General features: G+C 46.4%; 5 protein-coding genes across 5 annotated transcripts; 2 read left to right on the top strand and 3 right to left on the bottom strand.

The window, feature by feature from the left end:
- Window positions 1-1,173: 1,173 nt before the first annotated feature.
- Window positions 1,174-3,147, bottom strand: EDB93DRAFT_1174461 (uncharacterized protein). Its single transcript, XM_041450449.1, has 15 exons — window positions 3,012-3,147; window positions 2,948-2,957; window positions 2,868-2,887; window positions 2,773-2,805; window positions 2,627-2,723; window positions 2,548-2,570; window positions 2,468-2,492; window positions 2,379-2,411; window positions 2,241-2,317; window positions 2,127-2,187; window positions 1,990-2,076; window positions 1,816-1,932; window positions 1,711-1,751; window positions 1,628-1,653; window positions 1,174-1,573 (listed from the first exon to the last, which is right to left on the bottom strand). The coding sequence occupies exons 1-15, from the start codon at window positions 3,120-3,122 to the stop codon at window positions 1,402-1,404; spliced, it is 933 nt and encodes a 310-aa protein (XP_041303105.1). The 5' UTR covers window positions 3,123-3,147; the 3' UTR covers window positions 1,174-1,401.
- A 3,986-nt stretch (window positions 3,148-7,133) lies between these two features.
- On the bottom strand, window positions 7,134-9,127 carry EDB93DRAFT_1254840 (WD40-repeat-containing domain protein; the record flags this gene model as incomplete). Its single annotated transcript, XM_041453692.1, has 6 exons — window positions 7,134-7,373; window positions 7,429-7,677; window positions 7,737-7,889; window positions 7,945-8,031; window positions 8,084-8,161; window positions 8,219-9,127. 6 exons carry the CDS (start codon window positions 9,125-9,127, stop codon window positions 7,134-7,136), a joined length of 1,716 nt encoding a protein of 571 aa, XP_041303104.1.
- A 1,370-nt stretch (window positions 9,128-10,497) lies between these two features.
- On the top strand, window positions 10,498-11,610 carry EDB93DRAFT_1242834 (cytochrome P450; the record flags this gene model as incomplete). Its single annotated transcript, XM_041452071.1, has 6 exons — window positions 10,498-10,630; window positions 10,683-11,007; window positions 11,056-11,204; window positions 11,251-11,366; window positions 11,414-11,536; window positions 11,590-11,610. The coding sequence occupies 6 exons, from the start codon at window positions 10,498-10,500 to the stop codon at window positions 11,608-11,610; spliced, it is 867 nt and encodes a 288-aa protein (XP_041303103.1).
- A 58-nt stretch (window positions 11,611-11,668) lies between these two features.
- Window positions 11,669-13,286, top strand: EDB93DRAFT_1093277 (uncharacterized protein; the record flags this gene model as incomplete). The annotated part of the gene is made up of 5 exons (XM_041446500.1): window positions 11,669-11,964; window positions 12,014-12,028; window positions 12,078-12,193; window positions 12,251-13,029; window positions 13,086-13,286. The coding sequence occupies 5 exons, from the start codon at window positions 11,669-11,671 to the stop codon at window positions 13,284-13,286; spliced, it is 1,407 nt and encodes a 468-aa protein (XP_041303102.1).
- Window positions 13,287-14,087: 801 nt separating this feature from the next.
- On the bottom strand, window positions 14,088-14,719 carry EDB93DRAFT_1093287 (uncharacterized protein; the record flags this gene model as incomplete). The annotated part of the gene is made up of 3 exons (XM_041446502.1): window positions 14,088-14,306; window positions 14,362-14,619; window positions 14,669-14,719. Coding segments are annotated over 3 exons (528 nt in total), but the record flags the coding sequence as incomplete, so codon positions are not given.
- Between the last annotated feature and the right edge of the window lie 71 nt (window positions 14,720-14,790).

The following is a 14,790-nucleotide window of genomic DNA, read 5'->3' as shown; positions in this document are numbered from 1 at the left end:
CATTGAAAGGTGCACGTACGGAGCCACTTATTTGCAATCTCTTCTGCTCTCCATTTATCTCTACCACACTCCTGATGACCAGCTAGTGATACTTGCGTCATGGCCTCATTTAACTGCTGCTATTTGGTAAGTTTGTTGCTGATTGAATTGGGACGCGAGATTGAAAATAGCTTGTCAGGTCTGGAAGGTGGTGATACTTTGTACAGCGTCTTGTGTATGCATGTCTTGAACGATCGCCTTTATCTTCTAGACATTCTGATCTGGAGAGGAAATGAGATGGGCGGGATGAAGTTTTGAACCGGGTACGGGCGTCATGCCTTTGAATATTAATCTCACATGCTAGCTATCCGAAGGACGTAACCTTTGTCAATACTTGACACGTTGCAAATTACAGGTGCGTTTGAGTTTATTAGGGCCATGCATGTGTGCGCAGGGGTACAGTACATTTTCCGGGCTTTGGTTGGCGCTCTATTTCGTATTCTGAAGGTTAAGATGCAAGTGTCCTCCTTAGCAACGGTTTTTCTTCTAGCTGGATGCACCGTGTCTTCGATGAATTTAAAGTAGAGTGTTGCTGTATCTGCTGACAGGAGTCACCAATTTCCGCATCAATGTGAGCATATTCATTCTATGTCCTTTTTACCAGACCTACAACAGCTCGAACACGCTTTATCAGTTATCAGAATATCAGTGCTTCACCCGATCACTTTCATTTCTAGGCAGTGTAAAGACAGACGCCACTCGAGCTCGAACATCACGTATTCGCGTTTGAAATTCGACTCCTCATGCCACATGGTTTGACGCCTCAACATACTCACATTCCATCGCGAGGCTCCCATCGTCACTTGAAAGTTCTTCGATCGCAGAGCGCACGCTTGGGTGCACAATTGGAGCGAGTAATTGATCGGAAAAGGATCGAGGGACCACGATGTAGGTGACTTGGTGATCGGAAACGTTGAAGCAGTGCCAGCGGCCTGCAACGGCCAAGTTGTATGGTATGGAAAGGCTCCTTCAACGCACATAACGCCTCTTCATGAATCGTATAGAGCCTTTTCTGACCTTCCGGTGTTGCCTCGCAGGTGGGTAACTATTTTTCACATCAGAAATCGACGAATATTGAAAGTCACACTTCTGCCTGTCCGAGCCTCCGAGGTCGCATTATCGGATAAGTCACGTTTACCTATGATACTCCGTATGTCTCATCCCGTCTGAAGCTTGATGCCTTCATATCGTGCCAACAAAATCCGTTATGAAGTCTGTTCAGAACCTGTTCATGTACCGGTTTCTGCAGTGAGATCCTATGGCTCATCATAAACTCACTGTGCATTCATAGTTACAACTAAAGGAAGTTAATCTCAGCACAATCCTGTCCAAGTCCGAGCACAAACTACTAAGCCCCCTCCCTCAAACTTCATGACTTTCATCTCGTATCTCGTTCGTCTCTATTTGCGAAGGTTGTCCATAACGTGGAGCTGAAATCATCAATGACATATCCTCCTCATGAGCATGACTGTCGCTACTCCGAAGGTGGAATAGAATTCGCGAAGCTAGGACGCTATGAATGACGAGTTGTAGCCTAAACGCGGTGAGTTCGTACTCGGTAGCCAAGGTCAGTTTAACCAGTACATACGTATCGAACATATTCGTAAAGCCAACCTGCAGCCAAGCAACAGAAGATAAGTCGCTGTAGTTTTGACAGACATGTACACATACCGGAAATGCTGCGTCGATAATTACATTTATCACTGTTATGGCTTCGCGAAACGAAATATACAAGTTACAACGATGTCAACTTTGAAGTTGGGTATTTCCACGTACAGATGATACAAAACATGTAAAGCATGCTACCGCCGTAGACGGTGGTTACGATCGAGGTCTGAATTTCAGAGTCTCGATAGTCATGGAACCACTTATATGCAGTGAGGATCAGTATCACTGCCAGGTTTTGCTCGTAGGTTAGGTGTACGACGGTATGCCTCAATAATCACTGACCACACTCAAAAAGTGCCAATATAGAATATACCAATGCAGAATTTCTTGACGATTCAAAGCCACATGGCCCAGGTATCATAGATACATCTGATGGCCGCATTAACACAACACGTGTTAGTAAACACGAACGAACATACCTGTCGAAATCAACTGATGATTAGGAAGGATATTCATAGCAACGGCGCCAATGACTGTCGCCTATTGTGAAGTTAAAGATCTGTGCCCTTACTCCAACCCTGTGGGATACGCACGGTGCTATAAATCAACAATCCAATCAGCAATTTTTTGCTCTTTTTCCAGAATGCCCAGGTGCGAATAACCAGCAGGCCTGTCAAAGAAGCATGATCTACCCTGTTCCTGGCAGGGACGATGATGTATGTAACTCCCACCTTCCGCAGCAACGATACTTAAAATATGAATAACTGAAGATCGCATTATTAGGCTGAGCCAAAATTAACCACTGGGTGAGAGGATTCACCATTTTCCTCCAGACTAGGGGGACACTTTGTGCCACGGCAATCAGTTTATCATTAGAGGCTATCGCCTTTGCATGCTTACTGGACCACTGACGCGCAGTGCAGCTAAGATAGTCATCAGCTACACGCAAAGATAAGGATCACCAAAGTGGGTGACTCACCATACGCAGTTAATCCAGAACCTACGAAAGGGAGATATCGAGATATGATGAATACGATATGAATCAAACCCCATGGCCTGGACCAGGTCCAGCGTACCTGTAGAGAGTGATTAAAATCACAGTCATAGACAGATCAGGTTCTTGACCTCATCCTGAAACGTGATACAGTAATCAAATATCTGAGACACCGAAAAGAGTCGTCAATCGAACTGGTAACACAACGAATGTGCTTAGTACTCACGAGTATTGCGAGACCACCGACTAATGATATAACATGGTCAGTATCGCTGCCTGATTCACGAACGATCCGCGAACGCTTACTATTGGCGTACTGAATCAATCGTCAAGTTAGCGTCAAGATTATCAAGGTACGACCCTTGCATACCTTAGATATTTGCAAATCCGCAACCTCCGAAACATAAGACATCTCAGAAAGAAAAAAAGATACAGCTGTTATGCCTTGACTCGCCTGCAAGTCAGAGGAGACCAGAACCATTGCGGCCCGTAAACCCCAATTAAATACGATTGTTGACACACGTTCCCACATCTCGAATCTGCTTGGATGGGTGCTTTTGGATCAATATAGCACAGAAAACTTTGAAGATGGAATCTCGACACGCTTTCTGATTGGTGACTGCATGTGTTCGTGATCCATGATTTTGTTGGTTGCCACCTCACTGGCATTGTGCAAGGTGATATGCATAGCCTCGATAACTCCGTCCATGAAATTCAGTAAGGAACCATCACTCCATGGAAAACTTCGTCGGTGAATTTAAATATACCTTCACAAGTGACCGTATCTTGCGATATTTCCCATAGTGCCTGCCCAGCCTATCCTGTCTTATCAGTTTCATTCGCTTGGATTCTTGCTGGTTACCAGTACTCTACCACATATGGCGTTGTAGTGTTTGCCAAGGCTTATCAACTTGAAGATGCTTGTAATATATCAGTCGTGATTCGTTCAAATTACAGCAAGTTACCAGTACTCCGTCGCGTATCGCAATTGTCAAAAAGCCATGCCGAGGACCATTATATGCTGGGTGCCCGACGGGGTTCTACAAGCCCATAGCCAAATTCAAGACAGCAACGACATGCCCGATCATGAACTTAGCCCTGCAGTGCCTCGATTGCGTAGTCGGCATCGCGATGATCTCGACACATCTCAGCATGCAAATTTGCAAAGGGAGTTGCATCAGAAGTGACAGCGTGTGGCCAGTCTGGCTACCCAATCATGACCTCGCACTTCCGTTGTGGAGAAAGGACGATGGGAGGTACCGTTAGCATCCGATACTATATCAATCATGCAGATGGAGTCAACTGACCATAGTCTTTGGAATTTTCCTAAAGAACTGGGGCGATTACCAGGATATACAGAGTATTCATACTTGAATGGGCCAGGCTCGGCTGGCAGGATAGCAAGCACCACCTGGAGTACTGTCTCATTGTTGTGATCACAGTAGCCCGGAGAAGTGATATGTCTTCAGGGACACTGATTGGTATATCAGTGTCGTTCGCATACTTGAGACATCAAGTTAAATGGACTGAACCGGCAATTCAACATTCTTTGAGTACAACACTGAAAAAGCATAGACCCGTTCGCTTTCCAAACAAATTATACACAGTGCGCGCTTAGCTGTCACCCACAAACAGCGTCGTACCAATCCACCATTGCGTCTGGCTAAAACCTCGTACATGTGTTCAGTAGCGACGAAGGGCATCAGAAAGCGGCCAGAATTCTACCTGTAGGCTGCCTGAGTTCAGATTCGCATTCACAGGAACCAGTGGATTTGTAGCTGCTTTGAGGGACGTTGGAAAGCTTGAATTTTGTGGAGGCGCGGCGACTGACCTGAAGGACCATGACATAGGATACAGGGTACAATGTATATAAGCCACCATAGACTTACGAGTAACAGGTCTAAAGAGTACTGCAAGAAATAGTCAATAGTGTAAAAAAAGTGGAGAGGGAATTCATACTAGTGAGAGCTTCGCAGCGCCGGTTGGATCCAGTTGCCCGAGTCAACAAATCGACTTGATCCAAAAACTATCGTGGAGCGAGCAATGTTGATCTGGAACCCTGATTGATGTAAAAACACTCCGATAGCTATAAATCTAAGCCAAGGAAGTATATAAAAGCTAGCTATGCATACATGAAATCATAATATGCTGCGGCAGCATGCACCTTTGCTTGAGGTCGCGCACGACGCACCATACACATACCAAACAACAGCAAACACAAACTGTCAACTTGGTCAGTGATATAATTCTCCCATTGACACTGCGAGTTTCTCTTCCGAACTCACCATCTTGCTCCCATCATGACGTTCCATTAATGAATCGGGATTAGATGAGTTGCCAACTAACTAAAAGGCTGACTTAAGCCTACTAGCCTCGTGATCAGTTTCTGCATTGAATTCAAAGATCATCAAGAAAGCAAACGAGTTGAGGACGTTGATAAATAACAGTGTACCATATAAGGAGCAGTGGTTTTCGGTCATTGGGAACTCACAAGGAATATTAGAGTTATCTCGACAGAGGCATTCATGGGACTAGTTACCCAGGCACACCCGTCGCATAGGTGGAGTATATCAAGGTTGTGAGGAGGTAGGAACATCTCCAAACCGTGCAGCTCCGTCCCTGACTTCAATCATTTGCTCAGGATAAGAAACAATTCAAGTTGGTGTTTCGCATGGAGCAATTTTTTCTCGCATCCTCTTTTACGTGCCTCGCAGCCAGTGGGCATACCCAAGTCCAGGTTGAATTTTGGTGCTGACTTGCTGGAAGTCCATTAGCTCTTTCTGTTATCGTTCTATCCAAATGAATTTATTTCTCTTGCGCTAGCTGTCCGCTGTTTTTGTTGATAATCAGGTTGCCCTGGTGCGTCTTTTATTTGATAGCGTGTGGTTCAGCATCGCCGCCCATCACATTCTAAAGGATGGTGATCAATACTCCTGGCGTCTTTTTGGTGAAATTCATAACACCCATGCAAGCTACGATCTGAAAGCTGTTTCGTTATTCCTCATTCTCCTCCAGCCCACATCATTGACTTCTTCAATTTCTGCCGTTCGTCATATGTGGATTTGTGTGCAGTATTCCGGCGCTTGCTCCTTGACCATATGCATCACCTTCCATGGTCTTTTGCTTGATTCCTCCATCTTAACCTTGGCACGAGATCCCAAGATCTCGCAGGCTTTGGTGCACTGCGAAGTAAGTAAGTCTTATGTCCATTTCGTTTGTCAGTGATCAAAACTTACATAACTCAGTCAGGTTTTAACTTCGTAATTGAGTCAGTATATACGTGCCTCTCTCAATGTTCTTGATCTACAACGCTCTGCGTATCCATCAGCTGCGGCCGATAGCGCCTTGCACGCCTTATCACCTCGAACTATGCTCTAATACATAGTCATACAACCTGGTCTTTCCCCTCAACCCCTCAAGGGACCTAGCAAATACGACTGTCAGCCCACCTTCTACATTTCCCAAAGAAACAGAAAGCCAGCTCCCAGAACTTCCCGACGATTGCAGACCACCAACTGAGCCCTGTGCTCAATGTCGCTTCTCTGCCGTCTGTCAACTGATTTTTGGAAAGCCCACTCTTGAAGAACTGTGGCAGGAGGTGAGAACACCTGGGAGAAGCGAAACGATCGCATGTTCGTTCAAGAGGTGGAATCTATGTGGGCGTAAGTATACTGCTAATCTCCATTCTGTCTTTGCAACAGAGGATGACACGTTCCCTTTCTCCCTTCTGTACTTTCTCACAGGGTTGTTCGCCCAAATGATTTACACTAGCTAGGTCTATGCGGGGCTATCTGAGAAGATTGATAATGGCGTAAGGCCTTTCCTAGAGCAAGAGCGCTGCCATTGACAAAATTATTTTACCCAGAAGAACCGCCCAAGATAGCGTGTCGCCCGATATACATGGCTCACTTTCGCATGATACAATTCTACTCTTTGACGGTGCTTGTGAGCGGTATGCGTACTCTCGAATTTGTATTCCATTTCTTTGCTGACTTTTTTTGATATCTTAACAGCTTTTGATATACTTCTGGGGTGGAGTAACTTAGTCTATGTTGTGGTGGCTCCCGGCGCTCTGGTGTGAGACGCTATGTTGACGAAGAATGTACAGGGGCTGCTGTTAAAGGTTTGGTGGACTGTGGTGTTCCAGGTGAAAGCTACCTGATATACTACGGAGTACGAGCGGTATCAGAACTCTGATAGCCCACATATACTGTGCCTTTGTTATAACTTTATCTATATAGAAATATAATGTAGCTCGTATCCGATTTGTAGTATCAGAACAGGCTTCCATGATAGAAAGAAGGGAAAATAGACAAAGGAAAGTACGGAATACACACTGTCCTTCACTCGCAACAACTAGCGATGGATTGCACAAGTCTCGCAACGAGGAAACAAGATTAATGATGTATCGAAAAGCATAATGAAGTGGAAAATCACTAAAAGCAAAGATATAGTTGGGCATATGCTGCAACGCTAGCTCTAACTGGATCGATTACCATGATTTTGTGGTGGAGATGCACAGCAGAGAAATAGTACGATCAGAGCCCACCATGGAATGGATGGTGGTTGTGTGGGTGGTATACCTGGAGCAGAAGGTGTCCCGGATGTTGAGGCATCGGCAGGCTGAGTCTGTGATGACGACTGCTGGGACTTGGACATGCAACCGCGTTTGTTGTTCATCATACGCTCGTTTTGCTTTCATAAATTTTGGCCCCCGAGCAACAACCAAAGGCTGAACAGAAATCATTAAAGCACAGCAATGATAAAGGCACTCGGGAGAGATATACCTTCTTGTCACGCACTGCAGCCACTTCGACAACACGAGGATGATTTGGGCGTTGTGAGAGTTCAATTTCCCCATTGGTGTGGGGTTGAGAGCGGGACAGTGAGAACAGCCGGTTGGAGAGTGTATCTAGATGCAAACTGAAAGGTGTTGTCGGATGAGGTTCTGCTTCTCTGTCAGTGCCAAGTCGAGGTCGAGACAAAAATGAGGAAAAGCGAGCCAGTAGATCTAACCGTGAAGGTGTGGATGGTTGCTGAAGTTCGTCTGGTGCATCACTTTCAGATGGAGAGCGGTGAATGAATAACGACAAACGAGCGAAGAGTGTGCGGGAATGGAAGGACTTGAGGATTGTGTAGGTTCGGTCGCTTCACCATTTTTGGTTCGAAAGCGGTGGTAGAATGAAGAAAGGCTAGCAAGGAACACATTTGCAGAGGAATGGGGGCATGCACCACCCATTTGTAAGGACTGAGAACACAGCTGACTGAATCAAAATTAAACGATTGAAATACTGATTACGCACATGAGTATTGGCTTCCATGCTGGCAAAAAACGTTGGTGAGAGCTCATCATCACCACTAGATTGGCCAGGACAACCCGTAGCATCAGCCTAGAATGTTATGATTATAATGAATAAGAAGGATTACAGATACAGAACATACTTCCAACAATGAGTTGTCATTGAGCGACGAGCGAGGTATGTGCTGTGATCCTGAATTATCTTGAGATGACTCGGATGCCTTTTGTTCGAGTCCACATTGTTAGTAAGAGAGAGCAAGTGATATGTTGACACTGACAAGATTTGTATCAATGGAAAGTAAGTTTCCAAGGCCAGCTTTTTGGAGGATGGCATGAACGTCCCATGAGTACACATTCTTGTTTTCGCAAGCAGTGACTAGCGTCTTTCCATCAGGGGAAAGAGCTGCATAGCGTAAACCCCATTTGTGGCGGAGGGGTGGTCCAATCGGGGAGTTGGTCTGGGGATTCCATAGGCGCACTGTTTTATCCCATGATGCACTTGCAAGGAGACGGGTGTCCTGATTGAAAGAGAGGGCGAAGACAGCATCGGTGTGACCTTCAAGCATGGCGATCTGCTGCCAAGTGGCAGTGTCGAATATCCTAATCGGGCCGTATGAAGCAGACAGAAGCTTGCTTCCATCTGACGTCCATGCCAAGCCAAAAGCCCAGCTATGTTCAAGTATTTTGAGTCGCTCACCTGTCTTGGCATCCCAGACATGTACAGCATTCTCTTTATAACCACTCGTCGCAAATTTTGAATCATCAGGTGAGTATATCACCGCATACACCCAATCATGCCCGGTCTTGATTGTCAGGACAGTTTTGCCGTTGTTATCCCAGACTCTTGCCGTCCCATCCCAGGATCCACTCGCTAGTCGCTTACCATCTGCACTCCAGCACAATGCACACACAGCATTAGTATGTCCTGTCCATTTTGCAATGACCTTCTTCGTCTCGACTTTCCACAGCCTCACTTTTCCGTCTTCACTTCCGCTTGCAATTGTCATTCCACTTGGAGACAATGCTATGGACCGCACTGCATCATTTCCGTCCCGCCAGTCCTCGCCTACCTGTTCGCCGCTGTTTGAGCTCCATAATCGGAGTGAGCCGTCCAACGAACATGTGATGATGTGTCGTCTGCTAGGCAAGTGAACAACACCACTTATCCAGTCGGTATGGCCTCGCATTGTCTGACATGGAGTTCCCACATCGAACCAAATCATGGTCTGCGCTAGAAACCTCAACTATGGCAGATTGTGGATTGTATATGAGAGACGTCTTCCGCGATCTTGTAATCAGGTCAAATAATCTGGCAATGGCAAAGTTTGCTGGTGAGTACGGGAGCCTATCTCCTTTCAATTTTATGCTTGTCAGAACAACACGAACTGTGACTCATGAGAAAGTGTGCTTACAGGATTGAATTAAGACTCGATCCTCATTTATGAGACAGCGTATACAGGTGCTGCGAAATTCGAGAGTGCGTAAGAGATTTTAGTGGGTATCACAAGTTACTGGTAAGCACCTGGTCAGTTCCAAACTGCAGATGAGTCTAGAGCATCCTACAATGTACAGGCGAGCCCAACCGCCAGCAATCAATGGTTCGGGTTGGGAGTCGAGGGCAGTTGTTTGTTCAAGCCGTTTTAAGGTGCGTCTCATGTGTTCGTGTTTGCTGTGGCACAGCTTCATTACTATGTAGATGAAGCGCACAGGTCCGTGCCTGGCGCTGTCGTGCACCTTATTACACGTAAGGACTACATTTACACTTCTAACAAACATTTAACAGTGTCTTGTGCTCCCTCTCCACTCCCCACGTTTCTTCCGGCTCATCTACGAACTCTAGAATACACTGGATGTTTCGATCTCAACAATGACGCTTTAATTGCGTACGAGAAGGTATTCCAAGCTGACATATAGAGTAGATGCGTATAGATAAACATTTGGACAACCTACGTGATCATTCACCTATTAACCCTAGTGAAAATCAGATATGGCCATTTCCATGCGCTGCCATGCAGATGTACTGGTACTGCTAATATATGACCATCAATCCAAGTCGAAGTCTCATCAGAAGGAACATTTGACGCTAAAAAGGCAGTGATAATGAAAATAATCAGAGCCCATTTAGGATCCAAAAGCGGTAGGCTTGCAACTACTTACTAATCTCGCGGTTTGGTAGGGAATAGTTACTATTACCATCTCGGACCTCCGTGTCTTCTTATGAACGCTATTGGCCGTAGCCTTCGATTAGTAGGTCATATCTTCCCTCACTAACTTCCGCCTGCGATAACATGAGGATTCAGACATCACAAACTTTGACCGGGCATGATGGCCGCATCAATCACCATGATGCCAAACTTGAACTGTGTCCGCTTTGATCGCTGGCACATGTGAGTAGTCTGGCTGCCTACGCATATATTGTCCAGGAGAGGACTCCTCTTACCAATATCTTATCGCTTGCTGTGCGATCTCTTGCTCTTCCTCAGCTATCCGCATGCTCATATTCACCAATGTTACTTGGCTGGACCTATGTCTTGCTAGCGCCGGAGTGTATCTGGTCATGCAGGCATTCAGCAAGAAGAACCCTGCACCATATCCCCCTGGGCCTCCGGGGTGGCCTCTCATTGGGAACATCGCAGACATGCCTCACAACAAGGCCTGGCTCACCTTTGCGAAGTGGGGCAAAAAATATGGCGAGTCCCTCATGTTTCTCAACACGATGTATTCTAATTCCATGCTGTGCAGGCGACATCTTGCACGTCGAAGTTCTGGGTCGGCACATCATTGTACTGAATTCTGTGAAGGCAGCGATTGAATTGCTAGACACAAAAAGCTCTATCTACTCTGACCGTCCGGTTCTTACAATGGGTGGTAAACTTGTTGGCTGGAAGTACGCTCTGGGTTTTCTCTCTTATGGTGACCGCTTTCGTTATTACCGCAAAACAATCCACCGCATCATTGGCAGTCGCGCAGCTATGAGTGTCTACGAACCGATCGAGGAAATAGAGACCCGCCGATTCCTGAAGCGCGTGTTTGCAAAACCTGAGCAACTGCAAGCACATATTCGACAGTCTGTAGTATTTGTAATTGCATGGATCACGCCTTGATTTTTCTTTAGCACCGCTGGCGCTATCATTCTGCAAATCTCTTATGGATATGAAGTGAATGATAACAATGATCCTTTCATCGACCTTGCAGACCGCGCAATGAACCAATTATCGCGGATCGGCGATACTGGTGCCTTCATGGTTGACATCATGCCATGGTGTGAGACTACTCGTTCTGATGTTTGCGATGAGCTGAATACCTCTAGTGGCCAATGTTCCCGAGTGGTTTCCTGGTGCTGGATTCAAGCGCCTGGCCCGTGAATGGCGGCAGACCCTCAAAGAAACTGTTGATGCACCATACATATTCGTCAAGGATCAGATAGTAATCAACATCTACAGTTTGATGATCACGAGTTGAATGTAGTACAGGCTGCCGGGATTGCCCCGGTGTCTTTCACCTCAAATCTGTTGAAAGGTCGTACTTTGTCTGCGGAGGAGGATCACATGGTAAAATGGTCTGCTGTATCTCTATACACTGGTGGCGCCGACACGGTTAGCTCCTCCCAGATTAATTGTCATATCTTGAAATTAACATCTATTTCCAGACAGTTTCCACAGTCTATTAAATTTTCTTGGCGATGACACTGTTCCCTGATGTGCAGAAGAAAGCTCAGGCTGAAATAGATGCTGTCGTTGGCACTGATCGTCTTCCCTCCTTCGCAGACCGCTGTGGACCCAGAGCATTCCATTGTTTTCGCTCGTGGAAAGGATGGCTGGCACCTCACGCTGGCAGCAACGCGACCTCTGAAAGTCTTGTACTTTGATGGAAATAGTGCTGCTAAGCTATCCGAGGGTACAATGGATACACAGGATATATTTGCCTGGGGAGAAGTGCAACCTGAACGATGCTGGGATGAAAGACCACGGATTAAAGATCTCTGTAGGTGGGGAAAGGAGCTCGGAATCGACGGTTTCGCGAGGTTAGCGACTCGTCTCACTATGGTATATGACTGATTCTCATACTTCTAGGATGGAAATGGACTTGTGCGCATGCTTCGATTCTGTGTCACGCTGTCGACTGATGAACCTTTAGTGAAGTTATGTTGTGTGATTTTACGGCTGGTGTCGAGGTAGTATCTTTCGCTCATATCCGAAATTTACTGAAGGACCAAAGCCCTCTCCCTCCTCCTCCGTCGGATTCTGTTTCCTGTCAGTATTTTGTTCCCATGTTCCAATACGACTGACGTTTTATGTATCTGTGTGCAGGGATTCGCAGATTTGAAGTCATACACTCCGGCTCATGGCACAATCGCTACCCAGGAGATTCCCGCATTGTGCTTGACCTGACTGGTCTTATCTCACTGTATGATATTGCACTAGTACCATCCCTCATCCCGGTTCGCGCAGGGCTTGAACGGTGGGACCACCGGGTGCTCGGAATCTCGTCGGAGGACATATTGCAGGTGAAGAGAAAGCTCACCGAAATCATCAGTCGAGCAGAACCTGGAAGTGGTATAGACTGGAAGACCCTCACTCACGTCATCGTTGATCGATATGCAGATCGGCTGGAGTTGATGCAATATCTACTCAATTTCACCTCGTCAGATTCGCAAGAAGTCCTCCAGCGAGCGGAGCTCACGCAAGTACAGCTCCGTGTTATGCTCACGCCGTACCTATTGGATTCCACCATCGTCCCTAGCGCAGGCGCTTCAGGTGTAGATGCCTTGCAGTGGGCATCCCCAATCTTCAGGCTATGCGCCACAACACACACTTCCGTGATAATCAACCAAATACCTTTCATGACACCTTCGGAACACTTGCTGTTAAAAGCCGTCGAAGAGACAACAAGAGAAGTCTGTCGGGTCACTACGAAAATGTGGGCCGTGGGTGTCATGAGCGGGCTCGACACACTTTTCCCCATTGACCTGAATGGAGAGCCTGATGTCGCTCAAATAATGAATGACTGGAGACAAGACATCGAGAAGCTGATGTCTTGGTTAGACTGGAGTATATGGATTAAATGCCGACCTGCTTGCGGCCCAGAGGTGGATCCAAATGACTTTTCCCCTAGGCCAGCAGACTGAGCATGATGTACTTGCAGGAAATATGTTATCTTCCTACTTGGCCCGGCAGTGCCCCCGGGCCAAGGCATCCACGTAAACCTCCGCGGGACCCGCGGAACACTACAGATGCACCAGCAGAAGTAGATTATCTTTCTGATGAAGTCGTGCAGACGCCGATGGAGGAATGGAGGAAGCCTCAGCCGAAGTGCATTAGGCGCCTCTCGCCGTACGGATTTTAATCCATGGGCTTTCGCATCATTCTTGCAGTTGTGAGTCACTGATCTGATAGATGTACTTTTTTCTATTTACCCCGGGCCTCTTGAGAATTACGGATGGGCATTGTTGGTGAAGTGAAAATACTAGCATATGTATTATATGCATGTGGTAGCCTAGACGCCTCATCAAGGTATACGATACACCACGTCTGCAACGTACGGTGCACTGGCAGGTCCTCCGTATATCGATTATCCGAGGTATAAACCTATAAGCGGCGCTCTCTCTGTCCTTTACGAAATCGATAATTGGATACATGATCTGTGCGTTTGTTGACTAGATCTGTATTCTGGGAAATTTGGAATGAAGCACACTGCAGACTCAAGACGCGCAAACCTTCAAAAACCTGTTGAAATGAAAGACCCAGCGACGCACCAATAACGAACCAGATTCACTGCTGGTAAGGACGATATACTTTCGTGAATAGCAATGGAATGAAGAAACGAAAGGGAGGTGGATCGCATGTCAACTGAAGGGCTTGCAGGAAGTTCGTCATATATATAATTGCTGAACTACTAGCAAGATTAACTGATCATGATAGTTACAGCAATGAGCATCGGGGTAATAGATATTTGGGAGAGGCCTATAAATATTATTGTACAACATACAAGGAAAATACCGGGGTTGGGCAAACAGGCGGAAATCTAGTAAGTCCGAATTCGGAAGTTGCGGCATTTCTTGAAAAACAAATTCAAAACAACTGAGTTCTGATCGTTCATGTTATTAAAAACAAGGAGAGGATAAATAACTGCCGCTCACTCACACATTCAATCAAACATCCCCATTGCCATCCAATAATCCACCCACTGTGCCGCGTCTGCCGAAGACAGTTCCTTCAACTCCTTCATCGTTGGACTGGCGCGTTCAGCTACGGAGGTGGCGAATAAAGTCATGCCACCTGCTTCAGTGCCCATCTCTCCAGACGCCCTGATCGCGATGTCTGATTGAGCCATGGAACGCATGAAGTTGAGAAGCTTGATAGCAGGCTGTAATTGAAAACTGAATGGAAAACATTCCGATCAACTATCGAGATACACGTACGATACGCTTCATGGTCTCTTCGCTCAAGTTCTTGGCGCTCAATTCGAGCTTATTGAGCCACTCCGAGAATGGCACAAGAGGTAGCGGGTAACTTGTTACTTTATGCTCAACCAGGGCGTCCGCCATGGGCTGTATCAACATGTTCCATGCGGTCGGTCTCGGATGAACCAGATTCATCACGATGGGAGGTTCTTCTTTCGCGAAAGCTACATCAAGAATAGAATTTGATATGGCGTGGGGAGGGATCCAAGACACAAACTGAAACGCGCATGTCATGAATAGATACCCTTGATAGTGATGAACTCACTCCTTTAGCTTCCGGAAGTGCGCCTAGGATTACACTTGACTTGACGATGATCGGTACCCAGTTTGTCGTGGACCAAGCTCCTCGCGGGGGTCCTCCTGATACTTGTCCAATTCTGAATGATG

Source organism: Suillus bovinus (assembly GCF_016758785.1).
Source record: "Suillus bovinus strain UH-Sbo-P2 chromosome Unknown EDB93scaffold_81, whole genome shotgun sequence".
In the NCBI taxonomy this organism is placed as follows: Eukaryota; Fungi; Basidiomycota; class Agaricomycetes; order Boletales; family Suillaceae; genus Suillus; species Suillus bovinus.
The sequence above is the reverse complement of the archived record's forward strand: the minus strand, read 5'-3'. Positions and strand labels throughout refer to the sequence as shown.